Source organism: Ostrea edulis, chromosome 7 (genome assembly GCF_947568905.1).
Source record: "Ostrea edulis chromosome 7, xbOstEdul1.1, whole genome shotgun sequence".
In the NCBI taxonomy this organism is placed as follows: Eukaryota; Metazoa; Mollusca; class Bivalvia; order Ostreida; family Ostreidae; genus Ostrea; species Ostrea edulis.
This window is the reverse complement of record NC_079170.1, coordinates 62,236,793-62,260,315: the sequence shown is the minus strand read 5'-3', so window position 1 is coordinate 62,260,315 and position 23,523 is coordinate 62,236,793. Positions and strand designations below refer to the sequence as shown.

At 35.7% G+C, this 23,523-nt stretch overlaps 1 protein-coding gene across 3 annotated transcripts in view; it reads left to right on the top strand.

Annotated features, from left to right (window-relative positions):
- Positions 1-19,908, top strand: part of LOC130048352 (uncharacterized) — a 37,555-nt gene extending 17,647 nt beyond the window's left edge. For 2 of the 3 annotated variants that reach the window (XM_056144967.1, XM_056144966.1), the window contains exons 2-10: positions 4,986-5,062; positions 5,598-5,811; positions 8,565-8,675; positions 11,056-11,137; positions 11,915-12,066; positions 13,905-13,937; positions 14,148-14,435; positions 14,681-14,989; positions 15,259-19,908. In XM_056144967.1, coding sequence (XP_056000942.1) covers positions 5,009-5,062; positions 5,598-5,811; positions 8,565-8,675; positions 11,056-11,137; positions 11,915-12,066; positions 13,905-13,937; positions 14,148-14,435; positions 14,681-14,989; positions 15,259-18,227 — 4,212 coding nt within the window. In that variant the 5' untranslated portion in view covers positions 4,986-5,008 and the 3' untranslated portion in view covers positions 18,228-19,908. Of the gene's footprint in view, positions 1-4,985; positions 5,063-5,597; positions 5,812-5,868; positions 5,903-8,564; positions 8,676-11,055; positions 11,138-11,914; positions 12,067-13,904; positions 13,938-14,147; positions 14,436-14,680; positions 14,990-15,258 lie in introns of those variants that run through there. The other variant, XM_056144968.1, reaches the window with a different exon arrangement.
- The last annotated feature ends 3,615 nt before the right edge of the window (positions 19,909-23,523 follow it).

The window sequence follows — 23,523 nt, the reverse complement described above, 5'->3', positions numbered from 1 at the left end:
CTCGAGATCCAGGATATGTGATATCTTTTCTGTAAAAGTGGCAATTAAGAATGAAATTATGAATCAAAATGATAATCTGATAATAAAATTTATTTAACATACATATACATAAATTTCAGCAATACTTATATGAACTTCCAAAGCAAGTACTTTGAAAAGTTCATTTAAATTATGGCTGGGGTGAGCTAAAAAGCACTATTTCTTACGTAAACAAATAATTAAACAAGAGGTCCATGGGCCACATCGCTCACCTTAGTCATCTTGGTCCATATTTAAAGATTTCCCATATACTTGTATGTAAAACTTTTGTCCCTATAATGTGGCCAAAACCTACCCTTGGGGGCCACGATTCAGGGTTGTCACTAGAAAATATTGAAGACGAGTCCCGGTATCATGGTTTGTAAGCAGCTTGAGTCCCATGAAAATTTGACGAGTCCCATGAAAGTTGAATTAAAGAGTCATTTAGATTTTTCCTACACCTTTATTTATACCGAGTGAACACAATGTCGTACCTCTGTTCACTTTCATCTTCAACAAATGACAAAAATCAGTTAATTTTCGCCAAGCCCATGCATAACAGTGCAGTGATCACTTTGTACACATGAAATTAAAAGTAATCATTCACGACTCGGTCTCATACAACTAATTGCCCATTGCAAACAGAATTACTTCCCCGAATCCTCTATCATCGTTACAACCCTATTCAGTATTAAACAAAATTTTAATTAAATAATTATTGTGATAAAATAGATGCGTACTAATTTTGTTTGTAAAATGATGTAAAATCTAACAAAGTTTACAAACTACGCTACTTTCAATTCCAATAAAAATGGCTGCCGGAAGACAAACATTTATAATTAAATATAGATCCTGATTTATAAAAAAAAGAAAAAGAAACATATATAAATAACTGCCTGTGAGTGGCAAAATGTTTTTTACTTTGTATCTAAATTTCAATATTATATTCTAATTTGCACCTAATTGACTGCACTAAACAAACAAGTCGGATTGGGACACTGTGAACTCGGTGGTATCATCTCGGTTCACATTAGAGCGTAACGTTTTACCTAGATTTTTTCCTATGAGTTTTAATTAATACACAAATCAGGGCTTCTAAGTAAAATTATGATTTTTACTCAGAGTCCGAGACACGTCTGCGGGACTCGCCTTATCAGACAAACCCCAATGAAATTTCTGTGATCCTATTCTTGCGTTAGTGACAACCCTGTGAATTTTACAAACTTGAGTCTACACTATGTCGGGAAGCTTTCATGTAAATCTCAGCTTTTCTGGCCAAGTGTTTCTTGAGAAGACAATTTTCATAAAGATTTTCCCTGTATATTTGTAAGTAAAACTTTGATCCCCTATTGAGACCCAATCCAACCCCCCCCCCCCCCCCCCCCCCCAGGTCATTGGTTTTAACAAACTTGAATCTGTACTATGTCAGGAGGCTTTCATGTAAATTTCAGCTTCTCTGTCCCAGTGGTTCTTGAGAAGATTTTTGAATGACCCCACCGTATTTTTGCGATTATCTCCCCTTTGAAGGGGTATGGCCCTTCATTTGAACAAACTTGAAAGCCTTTCACCCAAGGGTGCTTTGTGTTACTTAGTTTGGTTGAAATTGACCCAGTGGTTCTGGAGAAGATGAAAATGTGAAAAGTTTTCGCCGACGACAGACAACGAACAAATTTTGATCAGAAAAGCTCACTTGAACCTTCGGCCCAGTTGAGCTAAAAAAAAAATTTTTAAACAGGTATTATCAAATTGTCCCTGAAGTTGAATTTTGTTTATCTTGATGTCACGGGTAACCTGGTTCAAAGATCTATTTCTTCGACTCGTGGGTGGGGGAAGGTGGCTCCAGACCTAAACAACTTGAGACGGTCTCTCATCTTGTTTCTAACTTCTTTGAGGGCCATCTCTGGATTTTTCTCTGGTACAGAGGCTTAAAAGATAGCATAATGAATTATTTGAGAGGTTGCATAACAGGTTTTGTAAATGAACATCATGCAAAATTTAAAATATCTATGTCTTGAACATGTATATATGCACCTTCTGCATCGTCTTCCCTTTTATCTAAGCCATCTTTGGTCTCACGGGCGTTTTCCTGTCACACTGCATGATGTCGGTTCATCCACTGAAAACAGTGCCTTATTAAAAGTCACTTGATGATATTCTAAATTCATAACTATCTCTTCAAGTCCATGCTACAATGAAAGAGAACATGTACTAGATAAAAATATTGGAAACAGGATGATAATTTGTTAAGGTGTGACAATTCCACTAGACTACCAAAAAAGACGAATTATTACAAACCAAAAGTAAAAATACTAACCAGCAACGCCGTGTATTTTGAACAACTAGGCCTATCCCCCAGTTTCTGAGTGTAAGGTGAATCCTATATTCCTATCTGGAATCCATTCCATGCTTGATTGCATACTGATTCTGTTGCATGTTCTCCATCCTTGCGAATATTTCCCTGACTTCGCGCCCAGAAAGGAACATTGAAAAAAAAGCGCTTTGATCACTTGCGTGAAGGTCAGGTCGTACACTGACTGACTCGTCCCCAGGTCAACACGTAACCAAAAGACGATCAGTAAAAAGTTATACAATCGACCAGTGGAAACCCAGTGTATAAGACTTCATATATATACATATGATATATTTTATACATGATATATCTTATATCGAATTAGAACGGGGAGAAGAAAAAAACACGACAAGCTTCGTACATTGTACAAGTTGACCGAAACGACATCACCGGAAGTTACAACTTTCAAAGAAGTCATTTATGATTTAAAGATTTGTGAATGGAAATCAATAACATCGGAATGAAAAAGGACTACGGGGTAACGGATGACACTCTGTAAGTACCATATGCTTATTTTGTTTACGTTTGTAAATGATTACATGCATTGGAAAAATACACGCTTGATCGCTGGACCACTCGAAATTCCTCGATACAATCATTCTATTTACAGCTTAACATATCAAAACAAACTACTCTTTTTTTAACGTAAACCATTGACTGGTTCGATCTAGATGGAAAGGGTATAATCACCAGAACATTGTATCATGGATATCCATCATTATGATTCTGTTTCGATCAGTTGACCTTGTTCTGTAATTATTACTGCTTCGTAAAATAACTACGGACAGTACGGTTACAAAATTTAGCATGGCAAGCTGATTGTATCCATCAGTGATAATTTATTGCTATTTGGACCTCAAAACATTGATGTGTCAAAGAAACTTTTCTAAATATAAAATTTTTAATCAGTGTTTTGAAAATTAAGTTTCTTCATTAATAATTTGTAATTAATTATTATTGCAGGAGATTGAGAACCCAAAAGGTACATGCTGTGCAAGAAAGATGTAAACATGCGAATTCCTAAATGTACTAAATATTAAAACATCAACTGCAATCTTCAGTGGTGACATCCAAAAGTTGATATGCCATTGGTACTTCAAGTGATACGACCGTGACATTGGAAAATCCTTTTAACTTATCATCACTTGAGCCTGAATTGCAATCCTTTTGATACAGACATTTTTTTAAGTTCAGTTTCGAACATTAATGCCGCTGTGTCATCTCTGGAAATGGAAAAGCCTACCACAGAATCTGATGAATTTTTGAACATTCTTTCACAAAAAGGGATCTTCTTTATTTTGAAGAAGGTAGCCCAGGAACTGGAAATCTGTTATCAAAATGATCTTAATAATACACTGGACAATATTCTAACCTAAAAAAAAAACATGACAAACCCGATTGAACTCCTGTGATGAAGCATCTCAAAACTCAAATTATGGTAGTCTTTCAAGTGACATCGAGGATTTCAATAGCGCATTTGACAGTAAAGTGATTTTTATTCAAGTTCAGATTGTTGTCATTATAAATTTATAAGAAGTGTTCTCATAGCCAACATTTTTCAAGTCTACTTTTGATGAAATATAGTCTTTTCTATTACAACTTATTATAACATGATTGTTGTTGTATACATAAATGTTCTTATCCACGAATCATTCACTGTTCTTATAGGTTTTTTTTAGCCTGAACTATGTAGCAATGACATGTCAAGGTAATCCAGAAAATGTAAAATCTTTTCTTTGATATGACAAGGATTTAATTTTGTAACAATTAGTATCTAAAAGTCCTGTAACCCTCATTAAAGTCCTTTATAATCTGACTTCACTGGTTGTAAGATTTTGAGGGTAATTGCAAGACTTCTCTCTTTGCATACTTTTAATACGAAGTCCTGGAAAGCAATGTAAAGTCTTGCATTATCTTGAATGTATCAAGTATGAGATTTTTAGGGAATTTCTGGGACGATGTTTTCGTCTTCATTTTATAATAAAGTCCTGAAAAACACAAGAATGTCCTAGAAAAACCTGCTGCTATGAGAGTGGGACTTTGTAAGACATTTAGGTAATAAATATGTCCTAGAAATTCTTGCAAAGTCACTCTTGATGTAAGTGGGATATTCCAGGACAAATGCAGAAACATGAAGTCCTGTATTATCCCACTGCATTAGGACATGGGAGAAGTGGGACTTCACAAGGAAGTCCCAGGACTTCCAGGGATATCCTTCAATTAAGCAAAAAAGTGGGATTTATTTTCAGAGGGGCAATGAGCATGATAATTCAGAATATTATTCATAGTAGGGACATTTGTATGTGATCTGATTTTGATAAAAAGAAACTATGATGCAGATCCTTAGACTGGCAGAATATCTTTTTATAACTTGTGTGATTTTATTTTTTCCAAACCACACGGTTTTGACACAATTTGAGCAAACGACATGAAATATACTATATATACCAGTTTGTTCAGACTGTGTCAAAAACCTGTGTTCCAAACCCTGTGTATTGCATAGCAAAGATGATATTTCTAGGATTTGGATTACAGTTACATGTTCTCAGATCTTTGAATGGAAATGTTATAATAACTGTTAAGTAAGTTATTGACTATAATGAAGTTTCATTTACAGGGTGTAATTAAGAAACCACTGCAATGAAGCTGCTGTTTTGGAGGCTGGCCTGGCTGGGACTCTGCCAAGTTGTTCTGGTAAGTGAAAATGGGGGGGGGGGGGATAGGCTCTAGCAATGCAATAGAGTTCTTCATAGTTTTTAATGTCGTTAAGCAATTAATTTATCGCCATGCAGTCTTTTAAGTTGAGCTTTCCTGATGAAAATTTACCTTTTGTCTATCGTGATGTCTTTCAATTTATCAAACACTCTTTGTCTTTTCATTATTTTCTTCTGAATTGTTAGATAATTTTTAACAAAACTTTGGCATATATGGTAGGTAAAAATTGGTAATGATTCTGAAGAATTCTATGATAAAACCACAATATTTAAAGACATTAATGTCTTAATAAAACAGACATATTTTTTATGCCCATTTCATTCACATGCATGCATAAATTTATCACCCAATTCCAATGCAGTTACAAGCCAAAAATGTCAAATATGAAAGTCCTAAGTCTGAATATTTAACCAGTTTTATCTGTACATTATCCAAAACATTTTAGGGTTTTTTTTTTTACAGATTCAGCTCTAAATTTGAGTTAATGTATGACTTGTTAAATTTTCTATTGTAGAACTTCCCTCTCCCGTCCATTAACTACACAGATTTTGAAGCCTATCCTGTCCCAGACCACTGTCCACTCAACCAAACTACATGGGAAGAAGCCTCAGTGTTGCTGAACTGTTCCAGCTCCAGTCTTATAAACCGATACCACTGCCTGCCGAATAAGAACAAAACAAAGCTGCTGCAGTTCTGCTACCCCTATAGACGAATTAGAATGAGTCCTGGTCAGATGTTACACATACACATCATTCTCTCACATCAGTTGTCTTAATAATCAGTTCTGCTACCCCTATAAACGAATTAGAATGAGTCCTGGTCATATGCTACACCTACACATCATTCTCTCACATCAGTTGTCTTAATAAGAGCATTTGCCTTACATGTTACTTGCTGACATGCATAGTTGTACACACATGTACATACAACACACACAACACATAGACACATGTACATACAATGCAAACACAACACAACGACACACATGTACATACAACACACACACAACACATAGACACACATATACATACAACACACACACAACACATAGACACATGTACATACAACACACACACACATAGACACATGTACATACAACACACACACACACACATAGACACATGTACATACAACACACACACAACACATAGACACACATGTACATACAACACACACACAACACATAGACACATGTACATACAACACACACACACAACACATAGACACATGTACATACAACACACACACACACACACACACACAACACATAGACACATGTACATACAACACACACACAACACAGACACACATGTACATACAACACACACAACACATAGACACATGTACATACAACGCAAACACAACACAACGACACACATGTAAATACAACACACACACAACACAACACATAGGCACATGTACATAAAACACACACAACACAACACAGACACACATGTACATACAACACACACACACAACACATAGACACACATGTACATACAACACACACACAACACATAGACACACATGTACATACAACACACACACAACACATAGACACACATGTACATACAACACACACACAACACATAGACACACATGTACATACAACACACACAACACAACGACACACATGTACATACAACACACACAACACATAGACACACATGTACATACAACACACACAACACATAGACACATGTACATACATCACACACACAACACATAGACACACATGTACATACAACACACACACAACACATAGACACACATGTACATACATCACACACAACACATAGACACACATGTACATACAACACACACACAACACATAGACACACATGTACATACAACTCACACACACACACACAACACATAGACACACATGTACATACAACACACACACAACACATAGACACATATGTACATACAACACACACACAACACATAGACACACATGTACATACATCACACACACAACACATAGACACACATGTACATACAACACACACACAACACATAGACACACATGTACATACATCACACACAACACATAGACACACATGTACATACAACACACACAACACATAGACACACATGTACATACAACACACACACAACACATAGACACACATGTACATACAACACACACACAACACATAGACACACATGTACATACAACTCACACACAACACATAGACACACATGTACATACAACACACACACAACACAACACATAGACACACATGTACATACAACACACACACAACACATAGACACACATGTACATACAACACACACACAACACATAGACACATGTACATACAACACACACACAACACATAGACAAACATGTACATACAACACACACAACACAACACAACGATACACATGTACATACGACACACACGTTAAAACATGAATACATACATGTATATCTATAAATGATTGTACACATATAAATATATTATATGATTGTACAAGCATATTGATGTAAGGTTGTAAAACATAAGCATTAGATGCATAAATGCATGTGGCATTTTTTTTATTGCATTGAAATCATGTGCATGTACCAGATGAAATAATACATTAGTTCACCTAATTCTGGGAATAGCTCAGGGTATAATAAAATCATCAATGCTAGGAATTTAATACTTTGAATTATATTCCAAATGAAATTACTATGGTTCCAATAAGAGGCTGTCACTTCGCTTGATCGAGCATGCAAATTTCACTCGCTGATTGGCAGTGTAGTTTTAATAAGAGTCAGTTTGGATGACCACGCTATGTCTTTCTTTCAATATGATTGGTCGCTGAAAACAAAGGTAAAACCTGTGTCATGAGAAGTTGGCATGCTCAAAGCAGAGTAGTTTACACTGTTAATGGTACGGTAGTATTTACATCCCTTTCATGTTAAGCTTACACACTGTTAATGGAACGATAGTATTTACATCCCTTTCATGTTAAGCTTACACACTGTTAATGGAACGATAGTATTTACATCCCTTTCATGTTAAGCTTACACACTGTTAATGGAACAATAGTATTTACATCCCTTTCATGTTAAGCTTACACACTGTTAATGGAACGATAGTATTTACATCCCTTTCATGTTAAGCTTACAAAATAACTTCATATCATAAACATGAAGCCATGCTTACTCTTACTTAATGATAATTAATAGCAGAGGTCCAAAGACAATTAGCGATCAAGATATGAATAATGCTTTTTAATGATTGTATTAACTTTTATAGATTCTTGCTTTCTTGTGGCTGACAAAGGTATAGAATTACCAATGAATTACTTTTATAGGATTTTGCTTTCTTGTGGCTGACAATGGTAGAATTACCAATTAATGACTTTTATAGGATTTTGCTTTGTCGTGGCTGACAATGGTAGAATTACCAATGAATTACTTTTATAGGATTTTGCTTTGTTGTGGCGGACAATGGTTAGAATTACCAATGAATTACTTTTATAGGATTTTGTTTTGTTGTGGCTGACAATGGTAGAATTACCAATGAAAATTGTAGCAGTTTCATAGACAACCAATGTCAGATGTCCTATGACGATATCAGCTCTATCTACAGATGTAAGTGTTTATTGAAATAGTGAAGGAATAATTAAACAACCATTGAAAAATATATGAGCTTTCCAATATTGTGCTATCATCTAAACGATAGTACAGTGGAACCCCGTTATTACATTTTCCATTTTGTCACGATAAAATTACGTAATACCGGGGGCAACGTAATAAACGTTCCCAGTGAAATCCGTTAAAAATATCATTTGGAAATTGTATATCGTCCGTTGGTACTCCGTGAAGGGGTGTGTGAATATATCTTTACTGTTTCTTTGTTTAAAAGACTATGATACTTTGTTTTATTTACATCTTATCTTTAATGTCCGTAATTCTTCATGTTCTTATCCCTTTTCTTTATTTCGGTGCAGGATACATAAGGATGTTTTGATAAACGTTGCTTTTTCTGCATTCGTTTGGACCGCCATTTTTTTCAACTTTAAAACAATGCGTTCAAGTAAATTTCTCTCAATAACTCGTTCCGGTTCGTATTCAACATTCGTATTTAAAAAATAACAAAACATCGTTTTTATTAAGTTCTCTAATTACACAATACACAACGCAATAAAAAAAAAAATCCCATCCAAAAAACAACAAAACTATAGACACAAAACGGACACGATACCCAACACTTACACACTTCTCACCAACGATAAACATTCACGGAGAACAAAAGCGCAATCCACATAAAAAAAATATAATGATGCACGAAGATTTCATTTATAACGCTAAATGATGGCACTAAAATCACGTGCGCATCAAGGGATTTTAAAATATTCACTGAGGTAAATGCCGTGCACGAATCGGCCGATAGATTGGTGTATGTATGGACGAGATTTACGAACACCCAAGCTGCATGTCCAAACAACGAACAATTTTTTTTAATTGAACACCTTTAATCACCTATGTCCAAGCAGTTACCCAAGCGGTTGTAACATTGCTACGATAAATCTTGTCTTTCTTGTTTGGTACCAAAGCTTTCCGTGAATAGAGTTTTAATAGCGAAGGTAATCACACTATGCTGAACACGCAGGCGGTTGAGAAATTATTTCTTTGATTATCAAAATATGAAAAATGAAGTAAATTTCATAGAGTACAATTTCTAAATAAACATTATTTAATTGTTTATCACTGGCTTCTATACGGGGTATTCACCTGTATTGATGTCGCTAGATCTATCGAAGCGTGATCAGTCAAGCATCTCTAATCCCCAAACAGACCAGGAAATTTACGTGGTGACTGCCTCAGGCAGTCAAGGTGTGAATGGCTTATTATTTTGAGAATCATTATTGAATAATTAGGGGTTTATTACGTTTTTGTCGGAATTTTTACAACGTAATACCGAGTCCCGGCATTTTAGGACAACGTAATAACGAGGTCTATTTTATATAGGTTTGTTAAGAAATGGTTTTGTGCTTTGAAATTCCAACGTAATATGCGGACTAACGTAATAAAGGGGGAACGTAATAACGGGGTTCCACTGTACTTTCTGCACTATCAGGCTAATTAAGTCAATCTCAGCACCTGCACATGGGCTATAGAAACGTGAAGTACTGTCAGTGTCCCTGGGCTATAGAAACATGAAGTACTGTCAGTGTCCCTGGTCTATAGAAACGTGAAGTAGCTGTCAGTGTCCCTGGGCTATAGAAACGTGAAGTACTGTCAGTGTCCCTGGGCTATAGAAACGTGAAGTACTGTCAGTGTCCCTGGGCTATAGAAACGTGAAGTACTGTCAGTGTCCCTGGGCTATAGAAACGTGAAGTACTGTCAGTGTCCCTGGGCTATAGAAACTTGAAGTACTGTCAGTGTCCCTGGTCTATAGAAACGTGAAGTACTGTCAGTGTCCCTGGTCTATAGAAACGTGAAGTACTGTCAGTGTCCCTGGGCTATAGAACATTGAAGTACTGTCAGTGTCCCTGGGCTATAGAAACGTGAAGTAGCTGTCAGTGTCCCTGGGCTATAGAAACATGAAGTACTGTCAGTGTCGCTATGTCAATTTTTAACCGTATTTATATATAGAAGATCTTGTACATAAGTTGAAGGTCATCTTATATTCAGTCAAATCAAATGATAAAAAAAGAATTACATGTTTTTTATTTGGAAATATTTGTTTCGAAATTTAGTGGATCACCAAATCCTTAGCATTAGGCCTTAGAATTCATTTAAAAGCAGCACTTTAAAACTGTAACAAAACTTGATTGCGAAAGCATGCCTAGAAAATACGATCAATGGACTTGTGTTTGACTTTCTTCATTAAGTGGACACTCTTGTATCAATTAAATTTCAAAAAAAGGATGAAAATATTTCATATCAGCATCATATACACATATTTCCAATTTTATTGTTCTCCAGAATCTTAGATTTGCTTTATCAAAGTCTTTATATGTTTCAGACCCAGCGTGTTTAAGTATTAACCCTAAGCATGGCTGTTACACAAGTGACCCTGATTGTCCCGATCCTGTAGAAATTGACAGGTAATGTTTGTATGTGTGTACGTATATTGACATATTCACAAAGAAGACAGCTAGGCTGATAATATTTGTACACTTTTACTGATACCAACATACATGTCCATGTCATTATAAACAAGACAACTAGACAAGTAATAATTGAAAAAAATTTGGCAAAATCATAATTGATTTATCAATGTCTTGCTTACCGCAGTAGTATTATTATGATAATAGAAATAGCAGTTGGAATTTCGTATGAAAATTTATTTTTCACTGCCGTTGGTGAATACAATAGAATTATTTGGAAAAGTTGTTGTTATCAACATCAGGAATCTCAGTGAACACCTATAGGTACAAATACAATATCAATGGTTGATGTCTATTGGATTGAAGCTTCATTGCTCAGCTTCATCAAGACATATGCAATGATATACATGTATGTTTTAAAATTATTCAGCAAATTGGCATTGACCAGTAGTGGTGCTAAGCTATGCTAATATGTTTTAAGCCATAAAATTAACTAAAGGGTTGAGCTTATTATAGAGTTTATGTATTTCATCTCTAATTAAGTTCTTCGATATTTGAATTAGATCCCTTCAATATTAGGATATTCTCTGAGATATCCTTTGAAATCAGGATCTTCTCCGATAAGATCCTTCAAGATTAAGATTTTCTCTGATTATGTTCTTTGATATAAGGATCTTCTCTGATTAAGTGCTTCACTATTCTTTTTTCTGATAATCTGTAAACTCAAAGAAATTCCTTTAACATGTGTGGTTGTTTTTTTTTTTTATATTCCAGTTCTGAAGCTTCAGAGACCACAACAGCAGAGGATAGGAACACAGCTTTAATTGCCATAGTGATTCTTGTACCGGTTGTTGTTGGTGGTGGTGTGATCACTTCTGTACTGATTTATTGCTTTTGTTACAAAAGGAAGCGTAATAAACCAAGAAGTGAGTTTATTTCTAGAACTACCATGGTAGTTTTGAATACATGTACACATGATATATCTATTTCAGTCAAATCAAGACACAGTAAAACATGCTTATAAGGAACACACTTATAAGGAATTAACGCTTATCTGGAAGTGACAATCATTCCGTCACGAGAGGGAAATAATATAATGAAGTTTGGTTATAATGAAAAGCTTTTTTGCTGGCCCTGGAGGTTCGCTATAACCGTGTTTTACTGTATAATGAAGTTTGGTTATAATGAATTGTTTTTTGCTGGCCCTGGAAATGTGTTATTCATCTGTGGTTTACTGTATAATGAAGTTTGTTTATAATGAACTGTTTTTCGCTGGCCCTGGAGGTTCACTATAACTGTGTTTTACCGTATAATGATGTTTGGTTATAATGGACTGTTTTTCACTGGCCCTGAAGATTTGCTATTACTGGTTTACTGTATAACGAAGTTTGCTTATAAAGAATTGTGTTTGGTTGGCCCTGGAGGTTCAGTATAACCGTGTTTTACTGTATAATGAAGTTTGGTTAAAATGAACTGTTTTTCGCTGGCCCTGGAGGTTCGCTATAGCCATGTTTTACTGTATAATGAAGTTTGGTTAAAATGAACTGTTTTTCGTTGGCCCTGGAGGTTCGCTATAGCCATGTTTTACTGTATAATGAAGTGTGTTTATAATGAACTGTTTGGCCCTGGAGATTCACTTTTACCGTGTTTTACTGTACCCACAAACTTTGATCTGAACAATTAAAGCAAAAAACTTGTTAAAAATGTATAACATCTGCTTTTCCACACATACAACCATCTGCTTTATATGACGGTGTATGTAAAGTGGAACATAATACGCCCGTGAAAATGCTTACATGGAGTGTTTTTCTTTAGCCATGATTTGTAGAACTTTGCTTCAGATAGTATCAGACTTTGACAGACTTTCTTTGCATAATGCGAATATTTCCTAAAAATGGACTAAGTTCAACAACCTGTAATTTTCTTAGAAATTTAAGAAAATCAAAATCCTTGCCACATGCACATCTTCCATACCCATACAAATACTCTGTATAATAAGAAGGTCCTCACTTGAAAACTGTTGAAGGAAGAATAAAAGACAAATCATGTACTCTCTATGCAATATTTCCTCAAAACTGACCAAGTTCAACAACCTGTAATTTTCTCAAAAATTGAAGGAAATCAAAGTCCTTACCGCATGCACATCTTCAATACCCATATAGATACTCTGTAAAATAAAAAAGGTCCTCACTTGAAAACTGTGGAAGGAAATATAGACAAATAATGTAATCTCTTTGTAATAATTCCACAGAAGTTACTAAGTTCAATAACCTGTAATTTTCTCAAAAATTGAAGGAAATTAAAATTCTTGCCACACGCACATCTTCAATACATATATAGACACTCGATCTGTACACTCTGTAAAATAAGAAGGTTCTCACTTGAAAATTGTGGGAGGAGTTAGCTGGACAAATTATGTACCCTCCATATAACCATAATTTTCAAATAAAGGGCAAAACTCCTGCAAGAGAGGTCGAAATTGATCAAAATTGCAACAAGATCTAGCGTGATCCACAGGCAATTGCATCGCTTGGAGTAGAATTTACTATATAAAGAGTATATAGTAAATTTGACCCCAAGCGATGCAATTCCCTGTGGCGTGATCCACAAAGAAGCTACATAGCAATGAAAAACCCTGAACGGACGGATATACAGACATCGCTGTACCATAATACGTCTCTTCTAAAGACAGGCATATAATGATTGTTCCAGATATCATAAGGAGATGATAAATTCTACTTTTCTCCTAATTTTTTTTTTACAGATAAAGAGTCACCTGAAGAAATAGGACTGTTAGGTAGAGTTTAAGTCTTCTACTCCAATTGTTTTCTAAACAATAATTTCATCAATTGCAAGTAGAAATTTTGACAACATGTATATAAAAGTAATGTACAGTTTTTATGCTTCACAATTTGATTTTTACATCACACTTTATTATCTTGATTTCCAAGCCTTTGCTAAATGCTATGATTTGAAATTTTAAAACATTGATTGATGGTCTTTGCAGAAACACTGAGACTAAATGATGGAGGAGTTACAGTCGATATCAATGAAAACGGAATAAAATTTTGTGTCTCTCTATCCAATGGGTCTTCAACAATATCATCAATAATCTGGAAAAAGAATGACAGTATGATAGAGATCGACATCAACACGAGAAAATACAGTAGAGGAGAGAGTGGTCAGCATCGATACTTGGTTATCCACGATGTGAATCACGATGACAGGGGACAATACTCATGTTTTGTAACATCAGAAACTGGGAAGGAGTCCGAGACCGTTGTTTTTAATTTAGGTATTCTGCACGAGATCGTGAACAATGAAATATCTTAAAGCATTTTTATGTTATACAAAGCACAGTGACATTGTCTGTGTATCTGTCTGTCCATCTATCAGTCATTTGTCTGTCTGTCTGTTACATGCTACTACTTACTGTTATGAGAAATGCATTCATTGACTATTGTATCATTATACCTATTACAACACTGGGAGGCAATTTAATAGAATCATCATGTTTATTGAATATTATTTTTCTTACAGATGCTGTTAATGTTGAATTGGATTTCATCAGTTCAATTCCTCTTGGAGAAATTCGATGTGCAAGACTGACTGCAACTTTCACTTCAAGTGAAATTCTAGAAACGATGTGGCTAAAACGTGATGGGAATACTACAAAAAGTATCAAAGTAGATTATGAGAAATATAGCGAAAGTACGTACTCATCCAGACAAGAAATGCATCTCTTTATCCATGATGTAAATGAAAGTGATGCAGGTTCCTACTGGGTCATTGTGAAAACAACCAGTGGTATCGGCATCAGCCGGCCAGGAACATTAGATGTCTTACACGGTAACATTTATATCAACGTAATATTAATGATTCTTTTACCGAAATTCAATATCATGTTCTTGCCCTTTGATTGGTCTTTTCTTTACCTGTAATTCTAATACCTAATGTCTGTAAGATCATTAATTTTCGAGGCTCAAAATTTCGTAGTTTGAACAAATTAAGCATGTTTGTTGGATAGAGAGTTATTGTTTGATGGTATTATCTTTTAACACTGCTTAATTTCTGTTGTACAACTTGAAAATGGAGAGAAAACATGCTTTGTTTTGCAGACAACAAGGAATCCTTGTATGAGGAATGGGAAAAAGAAAATGACCATTTCGTGAGTTGGTCTGCCTCAAGTCATGTGATAGAATCATTGCAGAACAACAACATAGTAATCATTACCGGAGAACAAGGATCCGGAAAATCGGCCATCATTCACAATGTTGCTGTTCATCTGAAATCAAGAAGTTGTAAAATTGTCTTTGTGTCCCATCTCAAAGATATAATTGCATGTTGGCAATCTGAAGATAACAAGGTTTGCTACATCATTGAAGACCCCTTTGGAAAGACGGTATTGGACATATCAAAACTGTTTCATTACCTCAGTATTGCACCACGGATACAAAATTCAAAGCAGGTCAAGTTGCTGATGGCAGTGTCCCTGCCAGTATACAAGAAAATTTGTCAAATTGAAAGCATTGCATCATGTATAGATACAGTAAATTTGTCCTGTGAACAATATGATGAGGAAGAGAAAGCAAAGATATTTCAGCTAACTGAAGTACCTGCAGATCTCCAAAAACAAATGGCTGCAAAGGAAAATTTTCCATTCTTGTGTTATTTATACGCAAACGAAGGATTCGAGTGTCAGAATGATCAAGGAACAAATTTTACAGCTGAATATGAAAAACACATTGCTGAAAAAATAAGTAGGAATCATAGAGATGTCGTTCCCAACATATTAGCATGGATGGTTTTATGCATATTCAACAATAATGTTCTTAACAGTATCTCTTTCCAAAATGCTGCAATTGTGGAATGGATGGGCAAGAATGCAAATGGACAACTGAGGGAAGCATTTGAATCTCCAGGCTCAACCAGAACATATCTTGAAAGATCGATATATGGAGATAGTGTTTTTACTATCAAACGTGACAAGGTTTTGGAAGTCGTTGTCGGCCTACTTAAACAAATGAACAAAGGACTTAGTCAGTTAAGACATATTCCACCCATGTTCTTCGGATTGTTTCTTAGAAAGCTAGAACTACCAAAATCTGTTGATATATTTTTTAATGTAAATTGTGTAAACTTGTGTGAAATCTTTGAGAGTGATGATATGATACATTTTCTGGAACAAATACCTTTGACAGGTGACATTCCTATGGATGATTTAAAGAGAGTGTTTCTTTCAGAATCCGTATACGATATTGTCAATGCATGGGGATCAGATCCTTGTGGAGAAGTTGATCTGTCAAGGCAAAATGTGGAGCTGTATGGATATACCCTTTTGTTTTCATTTACACTGACTCATAACAACATGAGAAAGATACTGAAGACAAAGGTTTTGTGGTGGGTAGCAAAATTCGGATCAATTCGGCTTTTAAAAAACATTCTAGACATCATCAATTCTGACGAATTTAGTGAGGAATTGAAAAGATTGTTAGAGCTGTCGTGTTTTTCTAATTCCAAAGACAAACTAGAGCTTATATTAGAACGTAGGGAAATGTATGGAACACCAGATGAGGATCGCGTTATTTTTGAAGTACCAGTAAAGATTGCGTTTTTCCGCAAAAGCGAAACTTTATTAGGATTCCTGAATGAGAAAGGTGCAAAATTAGATAACATAGAAATAGATGGAAAGACTTTGCTTTCAGCATCGATCCATGATCGCCAAGAGGATGGCGAAGTCGATGACCTCCAGTTCACAAAATTTTTGGCTAAAAAGATGAAGGATATAAACAAAGAAGACAGAAATGGAAAAACGGCACTTCTGATAGCAAAAGAGAAGGGAGATAACAAATTAGTGAAAATGCTTCCAGGACAGAAAGCTAATGTAAATAAATGTGGTCCTCGAAACAGAACACCATTATTTGTAGCTGCTGAGAAAGATCAATACCAAATTCTCAAGGAACTCCTCCGACATGAAGCGAGAATTGACAGTTATGACGCAAATGGTCGTTCGTCACTTCACGAAGCTGCACGAAGGGGACATATCAAAATAGTCCAGCATTTAGTAAAGAGGGGGGCAAACGTGAATAAGCCTGACATAGATAAAAAGACACCGCTTCATCTGGCAGTGGAAGAGAATCGGTACGAAGTAGCTGAATTCTTAGTATCGAAAAATTCGAATATTGATAGCCTTGATAAACTGTGTCAATCCCCACTGTACATTGCAGCGAAATTAGGGTTAGATCAAATACTTGAATTGTTGATAAACAAGGGTGGAGATGTGAACATTTGCAACAAGGATTGGAAAACCCCTCTGCATGTTGCAGCTCACCTTAAAAATACAAAAATTGTGAAACAGTTACTTGAAGGAAAAGCCAAAGTAAATATGAAGGACAAAGATTCTAATTTAGCTTTACACTTAGCAACCAGGGAAGGAAAGCTAGACATTGTTAAGTTATTGCTCAAGAAAAATGCTGACGTAAATGTTGTAAATAACCAGGATGAATCGCCCTTGTTTTTAGCATGCAGCAATGGGAATTATGACATTGTGAAAGAGTTAGTGAAATCTGAGGCATCTGTGAATATCAGGAATATCGAATACTACACTAGCCTGCATGCAGCATCCGAAAAGAATTTAATAGAAATTGTAGAATATCTTGTAACAAAGGGGGCTACCATCAATGCTAACGATAAGACTAACAAGACACCTCTGTATTGTGCCTGTGAAAGAGGGAATACCAACGTCATCAGGTACCTATTGAAAAACGGCGCCAATGTACATTTGTGTGATGAGCACAACGTAACGCCTCTGATTTTAGTTTCCAAAACTGGTCAACTAGAGAATGTAAAATTAATTGTAGAACATTTGGATGACCCAAAACAAATAAACAGATGCGACAACGAAAGGAAATCAGCGCTTCATCATGCTTGTTCTGAACATTCACAAGATGTCGTGAAATACTTGAAAAAGAACCATGCTGACTTAACACTTAGAGATGCTGAAGGTTGTACTCCAATAGACATTGCCAGGGAGAACGATTTTGATGACTTGGTCGACATTCTATCAACCTGGAAAAGATATTTTTAAGGGACTTTTAAAACGAGTCAGGGGGCAAATATAAAGCAGAAGGTCACAGTTTTACATATAGTATTATGACAGGTGAGAGAGAGAGAGAGAGAGAGAGAGAGACTGTAAAAGTATTTACAATAGTGCAGTTAAAATTAATGTATTATATAACATGACAACATGCTGATACAAATGTGTACTCCAGAAAGCAGTTCTAGTACCGCTACAATATTAACAGTCAGTATTTCAAATCTGGTAATAAAATTATACCATTTAGTATTATATATATTCAAATATGGTAATGAAATTATACCATTTAGTATTACATGTATATATAATTATACGAGACACATTTCAGTACTGTGTATGCAATTTACCATGGAATCTTGATGAAATGGAATGTTCAACATTACAAAGTTTTACCATTACAAAGTTTTAAATGTTTTCCAGTTTTATATGGAGAGAAAACTTTATTTAGAATATCTGCATAAAAGAAAGCAAAATGTTTTTAAGACTAGTTCCTTTGTAAAAGGTAGTTGGAAATCCCCATACAGACCAGTTTGTAGAAAGGCAGCGTGTAGTGGAATTGTCAGTATTCCATGTAGAAATTATGTCATATATTGTATAGTACTGCAGTTGTACTGTTCCTCTTTTACTTAATGTTATTTTTACGATGTGTTTTGATGTATAATACTAATGTTATTTCAGACGTATGCAATGCTGAAAATGAAATGTTATTTGTAATATGTATATGAATTGATCATTTTGACATTTATGAGATTAATCACTGCTCGTCATCTTCCCCTCTCACATAGTCTGTCATCTTCATATAGTCTGTCATCTTCCCCTCTCACATAGTCTGTCATCTTCTCTCTCACATAGTCTGTCATCTTCACCTCTCACATAGTCTGTCATAATCCCCTCTCATATAGTCTGTCATCTTCCCCTCTCACATAGTCTGTCATCTTCACCTCTCACATAGTCTGTCATCTTCACCTCTCACATAGTCTGTCATCTTCCCCTCTCACATAGTTTGCTGTAAACCTATCTTGCTTATTATTTTCCTTACCTATGATAAAGGTAGATTCGGAGGTGAGCAAACATTCATTTCATTTTTCTGTCTTGCATATTTCATCTCAAATTGAGATGAAGTGAAATGTTGGCATGCCAACAAATAATCTCTTGTGTGTAAGATTTTTTTTAGAAGGGAGAAGGTGGCATTTTTTTGTAAATGTTAAATTGATCTCGTACATTTGACTTTAAGGATCGGTTCAAATTAGGTGAAGTGGATTAAATGTATTTAAAATTTTAAAGTGCTCTATTTAATCTATACTGCAGATCGATCTCACTGAATGATTGGATTGGATTTGCATAATTGCACTCATTATTGGCCGCAGGAATTGTCAATATATTAGTGGTTGTGTTATTTAGAAAGACGGAGAAATGAGAAATTATTTTTTTTATCGTTTTGGTAGATTTTTAAAAAAAGATATTCAGATATACGTCTTGATTGTTGTTATTTTTAAAAATATGTTTCATGTTTATTCATTGTTAATATATAAGAGATTATTTTACGATTTTTCGAAGTTTTTGCAACAAGTACTTCTCGTAAAGGCATTGTGTGATATATAATCAAAGCAACTCTTTATATATGAGTTTTGGAGTATTAATTTGATAAATAAATGTATTTATACAAAAAAAATATTGTTTTGGTAAACTATGAATATGATACAACATATATATATATATATATATGTGTGTGTGTGTGTGTGTGTATTTGTTTTCTTTTCAAATATTTTTTTTAATTATATATATATATATATAATTAAAAAAAATATTTGAAAAGAAAACAAATACACACACACACACACACATATATATATTTCAGCATATATATGTATTACAGCATATATATATTATATATACACAACTGTAATATTCCCTTTATGTGCAAAGATGGATGTCATACCCAGAAAGAGCTTAAATTGTCATTTGTGAAATGATGTGTGAATGTGTTCGATATATTGGAACTGCATATTTTCACCCTTTTCTTTTGGCACACTGGTTTTGACTGCGGATGGCTCCGTTTGCCTGGTGAAGGTGTGGTGCTCGCGGCTGGTTGACGGGAGATGCTTGCTCCTCCTGGGCAACTGGCCCCGCCTCTGGTGTGTCTAGGGGTCCGTGTTTGCCCAACTCTCTGTTTTGTATTGCTTGTGCGAGTTATGAGATTGATCGCTGTTCGTTATCTTTACCTTTTATTTAAAGGGACATGGACATGATTGAGCTGAAAATTCTATTTATCCCATTTTTATTGTTTACAATGCTTAACTAACGGATTTCTAATGGTCAACCAAAATTTTAATATCAGTTTTTTAGCTCACCTGTGCTGAAAGCTCAAGTGAGCTATTCTGATCGGCTGTTGTCCGTCCTCTGTAAACTTTTTACATTTTCGACTTCTTCTCCAGAACCACTTGGCCAATTTCAATTAAACTTGGCCAAAAGCATCCTTGGGTGAAGGGCTTGCAAGTTTGTTCAAATGAAGGGCCATGTCCCTTTCAAAGGGAAATAATCGCAGAAATAGGTTGGGGTCATTTAAAAATCTTCTCGAGAACCACTGGGCCAGAAGAGCTGAAATTTACATGAAAGCTTCCTGACATAGTGCAGATTTAAGTTTGTTAAAATCCTGGCCCCCGGGGGTTGGATGGGGCCACAACAGGGGATCAAAGTTTTACATACAAATATATATAGGAAAAATCTTCTCAAGAACCACTGAGCCAGAAAAGCTGATGTTTACACGAAAGCTTCCTGACATAATGCAGATTCAAGTTTGTTAAAATCATGGCCCACAGAGTAGGATGGGGCCACAAGGGGGAATCAATGTTTTACATACAAATTTAGGGAAAATCTTTAAAAATCTTCTTCTCAAGAAGCATTGGGCCAAAGAAGTTGACATTTACATGAAAGCTTTTTGACATAGTGTAGATTCAAGTTTGCAAAAATCATGGCCTCCAGGGGTAGGTTGGTGCCATAATAGGGACTATAAGGTTTTAAATGCAAATATATATGGAAAGTCTTCAGATATGGGCCAAGGTGACTCAGGTAAGCGATGTGGCCCATGGGCCTCTTGACCCCACAAGTGAGATACAGCACTCACAATTCTGTGCAATATATATAGTACCTTTTAACGAGTGTGTCTTCATATATCAGCTCAGACGAGGGGGCTCCCCCCCCCCCCCCCCCCCCCGAGTCTGATATATGAAGATGCACGAGTTAAAAGTTTCTCTATATGTTTTGTATCTTTGTTCTCAGGTACTGAGTTACTCATGATCTATCAAAATTTCACGTTAATAGCACGTCATTAAACTATATTCTCATGTGCGGAGACGCAGAACACTAACATTTCATCATAGCATTTTACATGACCAATGAAAAAAGAGCACGTGATTCAAAAAGTATAGCGCGTTGCATTTCTTGAACTCTGCCCATCGCCCATTCGCGTCTGAACGTTTAATATGGACGACGGTTGCAATTTTATGCTATTGCAATTCTTAGACACAGTGGAAATCGAAATTATGGTGGAAAATTCCTTTTAGGAAACCTCAACATTTCACAATCTGTCGATAGGTATCTCGGGGATGAAGATCCTACACATATGAACTTTGATACTATACATTTTGACTTGGGATTTTCTCGCGGGAGAATTCACTAACACAGATGGATGGTGACATGAAAATAAAAACTCTTGATCACAGCATCGAAGGTTTGCTGAAGCTGTGTCAGATGATGATTTGCAGCAGCTGATTGACTCTCAGACAAATCCTAATACTCGGAGAAATACGAAATGGTCTGTTGAAATGTTCAATAAATGGCGCGCATCGCAAGAGAATGTACCAATCTCTACCCAGAGTTGTCGTTCCTTGCTCTCACTTGCAAATGAGTGTAAGGAACGATAACTCTGGGTAGAGATTGAGAATGTACCTCGCATGACGGAAATTAACGCAGAAATGCTGAATTCCTGGCCTACAACGCTTTGTTTTGGAGGTGCGTGAACAGGACGGCAGTGAATCTCCCCCGTGTACTCTCTACGTCATTATGTGTGTATTACTGCGTCACTTGCGAGAGGAACACGTTCACAATATGAATTTTCTTGATGAACATGACCACCGATTTGCCATGAATTTGTAAATAATAAATACAATTTTCTTTATTCATTTCTTACTATTCTTCATTTTAAAAAGGTATGATATATCACAGATACACCACAGAAAACCGGTGTATCATGCAGGAAAAAATGAATAGCTCGCAAACAATGATACAAGTTATGTAAACAAGGCTCGTGCCATGTTTTTTTGGTTTAAATATAGATTGCTCAATAGAAAATAGCATGTTTAAAACAAAATGAGATGTGCTAAACACTAGAAACTATTAAATTGTGTTCAGAATTAATTTGTAAATTGAAAAATCTGCTTTTAACGAACTTTTACTGGTATATCTAGCCTATAAGTAAACAAAAACAGAGCACAAACAAAGAATTGAGAGCTCTGTATCTCCCATGTACCTCGAAAACTGACATTCAGATCTTTGTTGACCACTAGAAATACCTTAGTTAAGCATTCTAAACATTTCAGCTCCAATTGTGTCCATGCCCCTTTAATTGTGATGTATGTGTGAAATCATATACGGTAGATGTATATACAGAGAGAGAGAAGGAGGGGGATAATACGAGGTGCACATTTCATTTGAAATATTTTTATGCAAAGCACTGAACAATAGCAATAAACTATTGATTAAACATAACTGCCGTAAGTGTATTCTCGTTATAGAGAAGTGGACAGGCATAGCCTACATCCATGGATGGAGACTATGCCTGTCCACTTCTCGAAAGAGATCGAATACCCAAGTGAAGAAATATTGAATATAAAGCACAGAAAATTTCACTTTATTTTGGATGCACACTACCGTCCCTACCCGAGGTTGAACTCGCGACCTGCAGAACCAAATCTCCTGATGAGCGCGCTTGACCGTCCAGGCAAATCTTTCAATATTGATGACGATGTCATTCTCGCCACTCTGTCACAAGCGACACCTACACGGTCATTTGAAGAGTTCGTGACTATTTCGGCGCTTTATATAAAAATATCTTGTATAATCCTCATAAAACGTTTGATAAATGTACCCCACTTTCCTTCTCAATGACCGTGTAGAGCACTGGTTACATGCTGCTAGACTTGGTTCCGCAGGTCGTGTGTTCAACCCCAGGTAGGGATGGAAGTGGGTACCTCCACTTTATACACGATATTCCAAAATACGTTAAGTG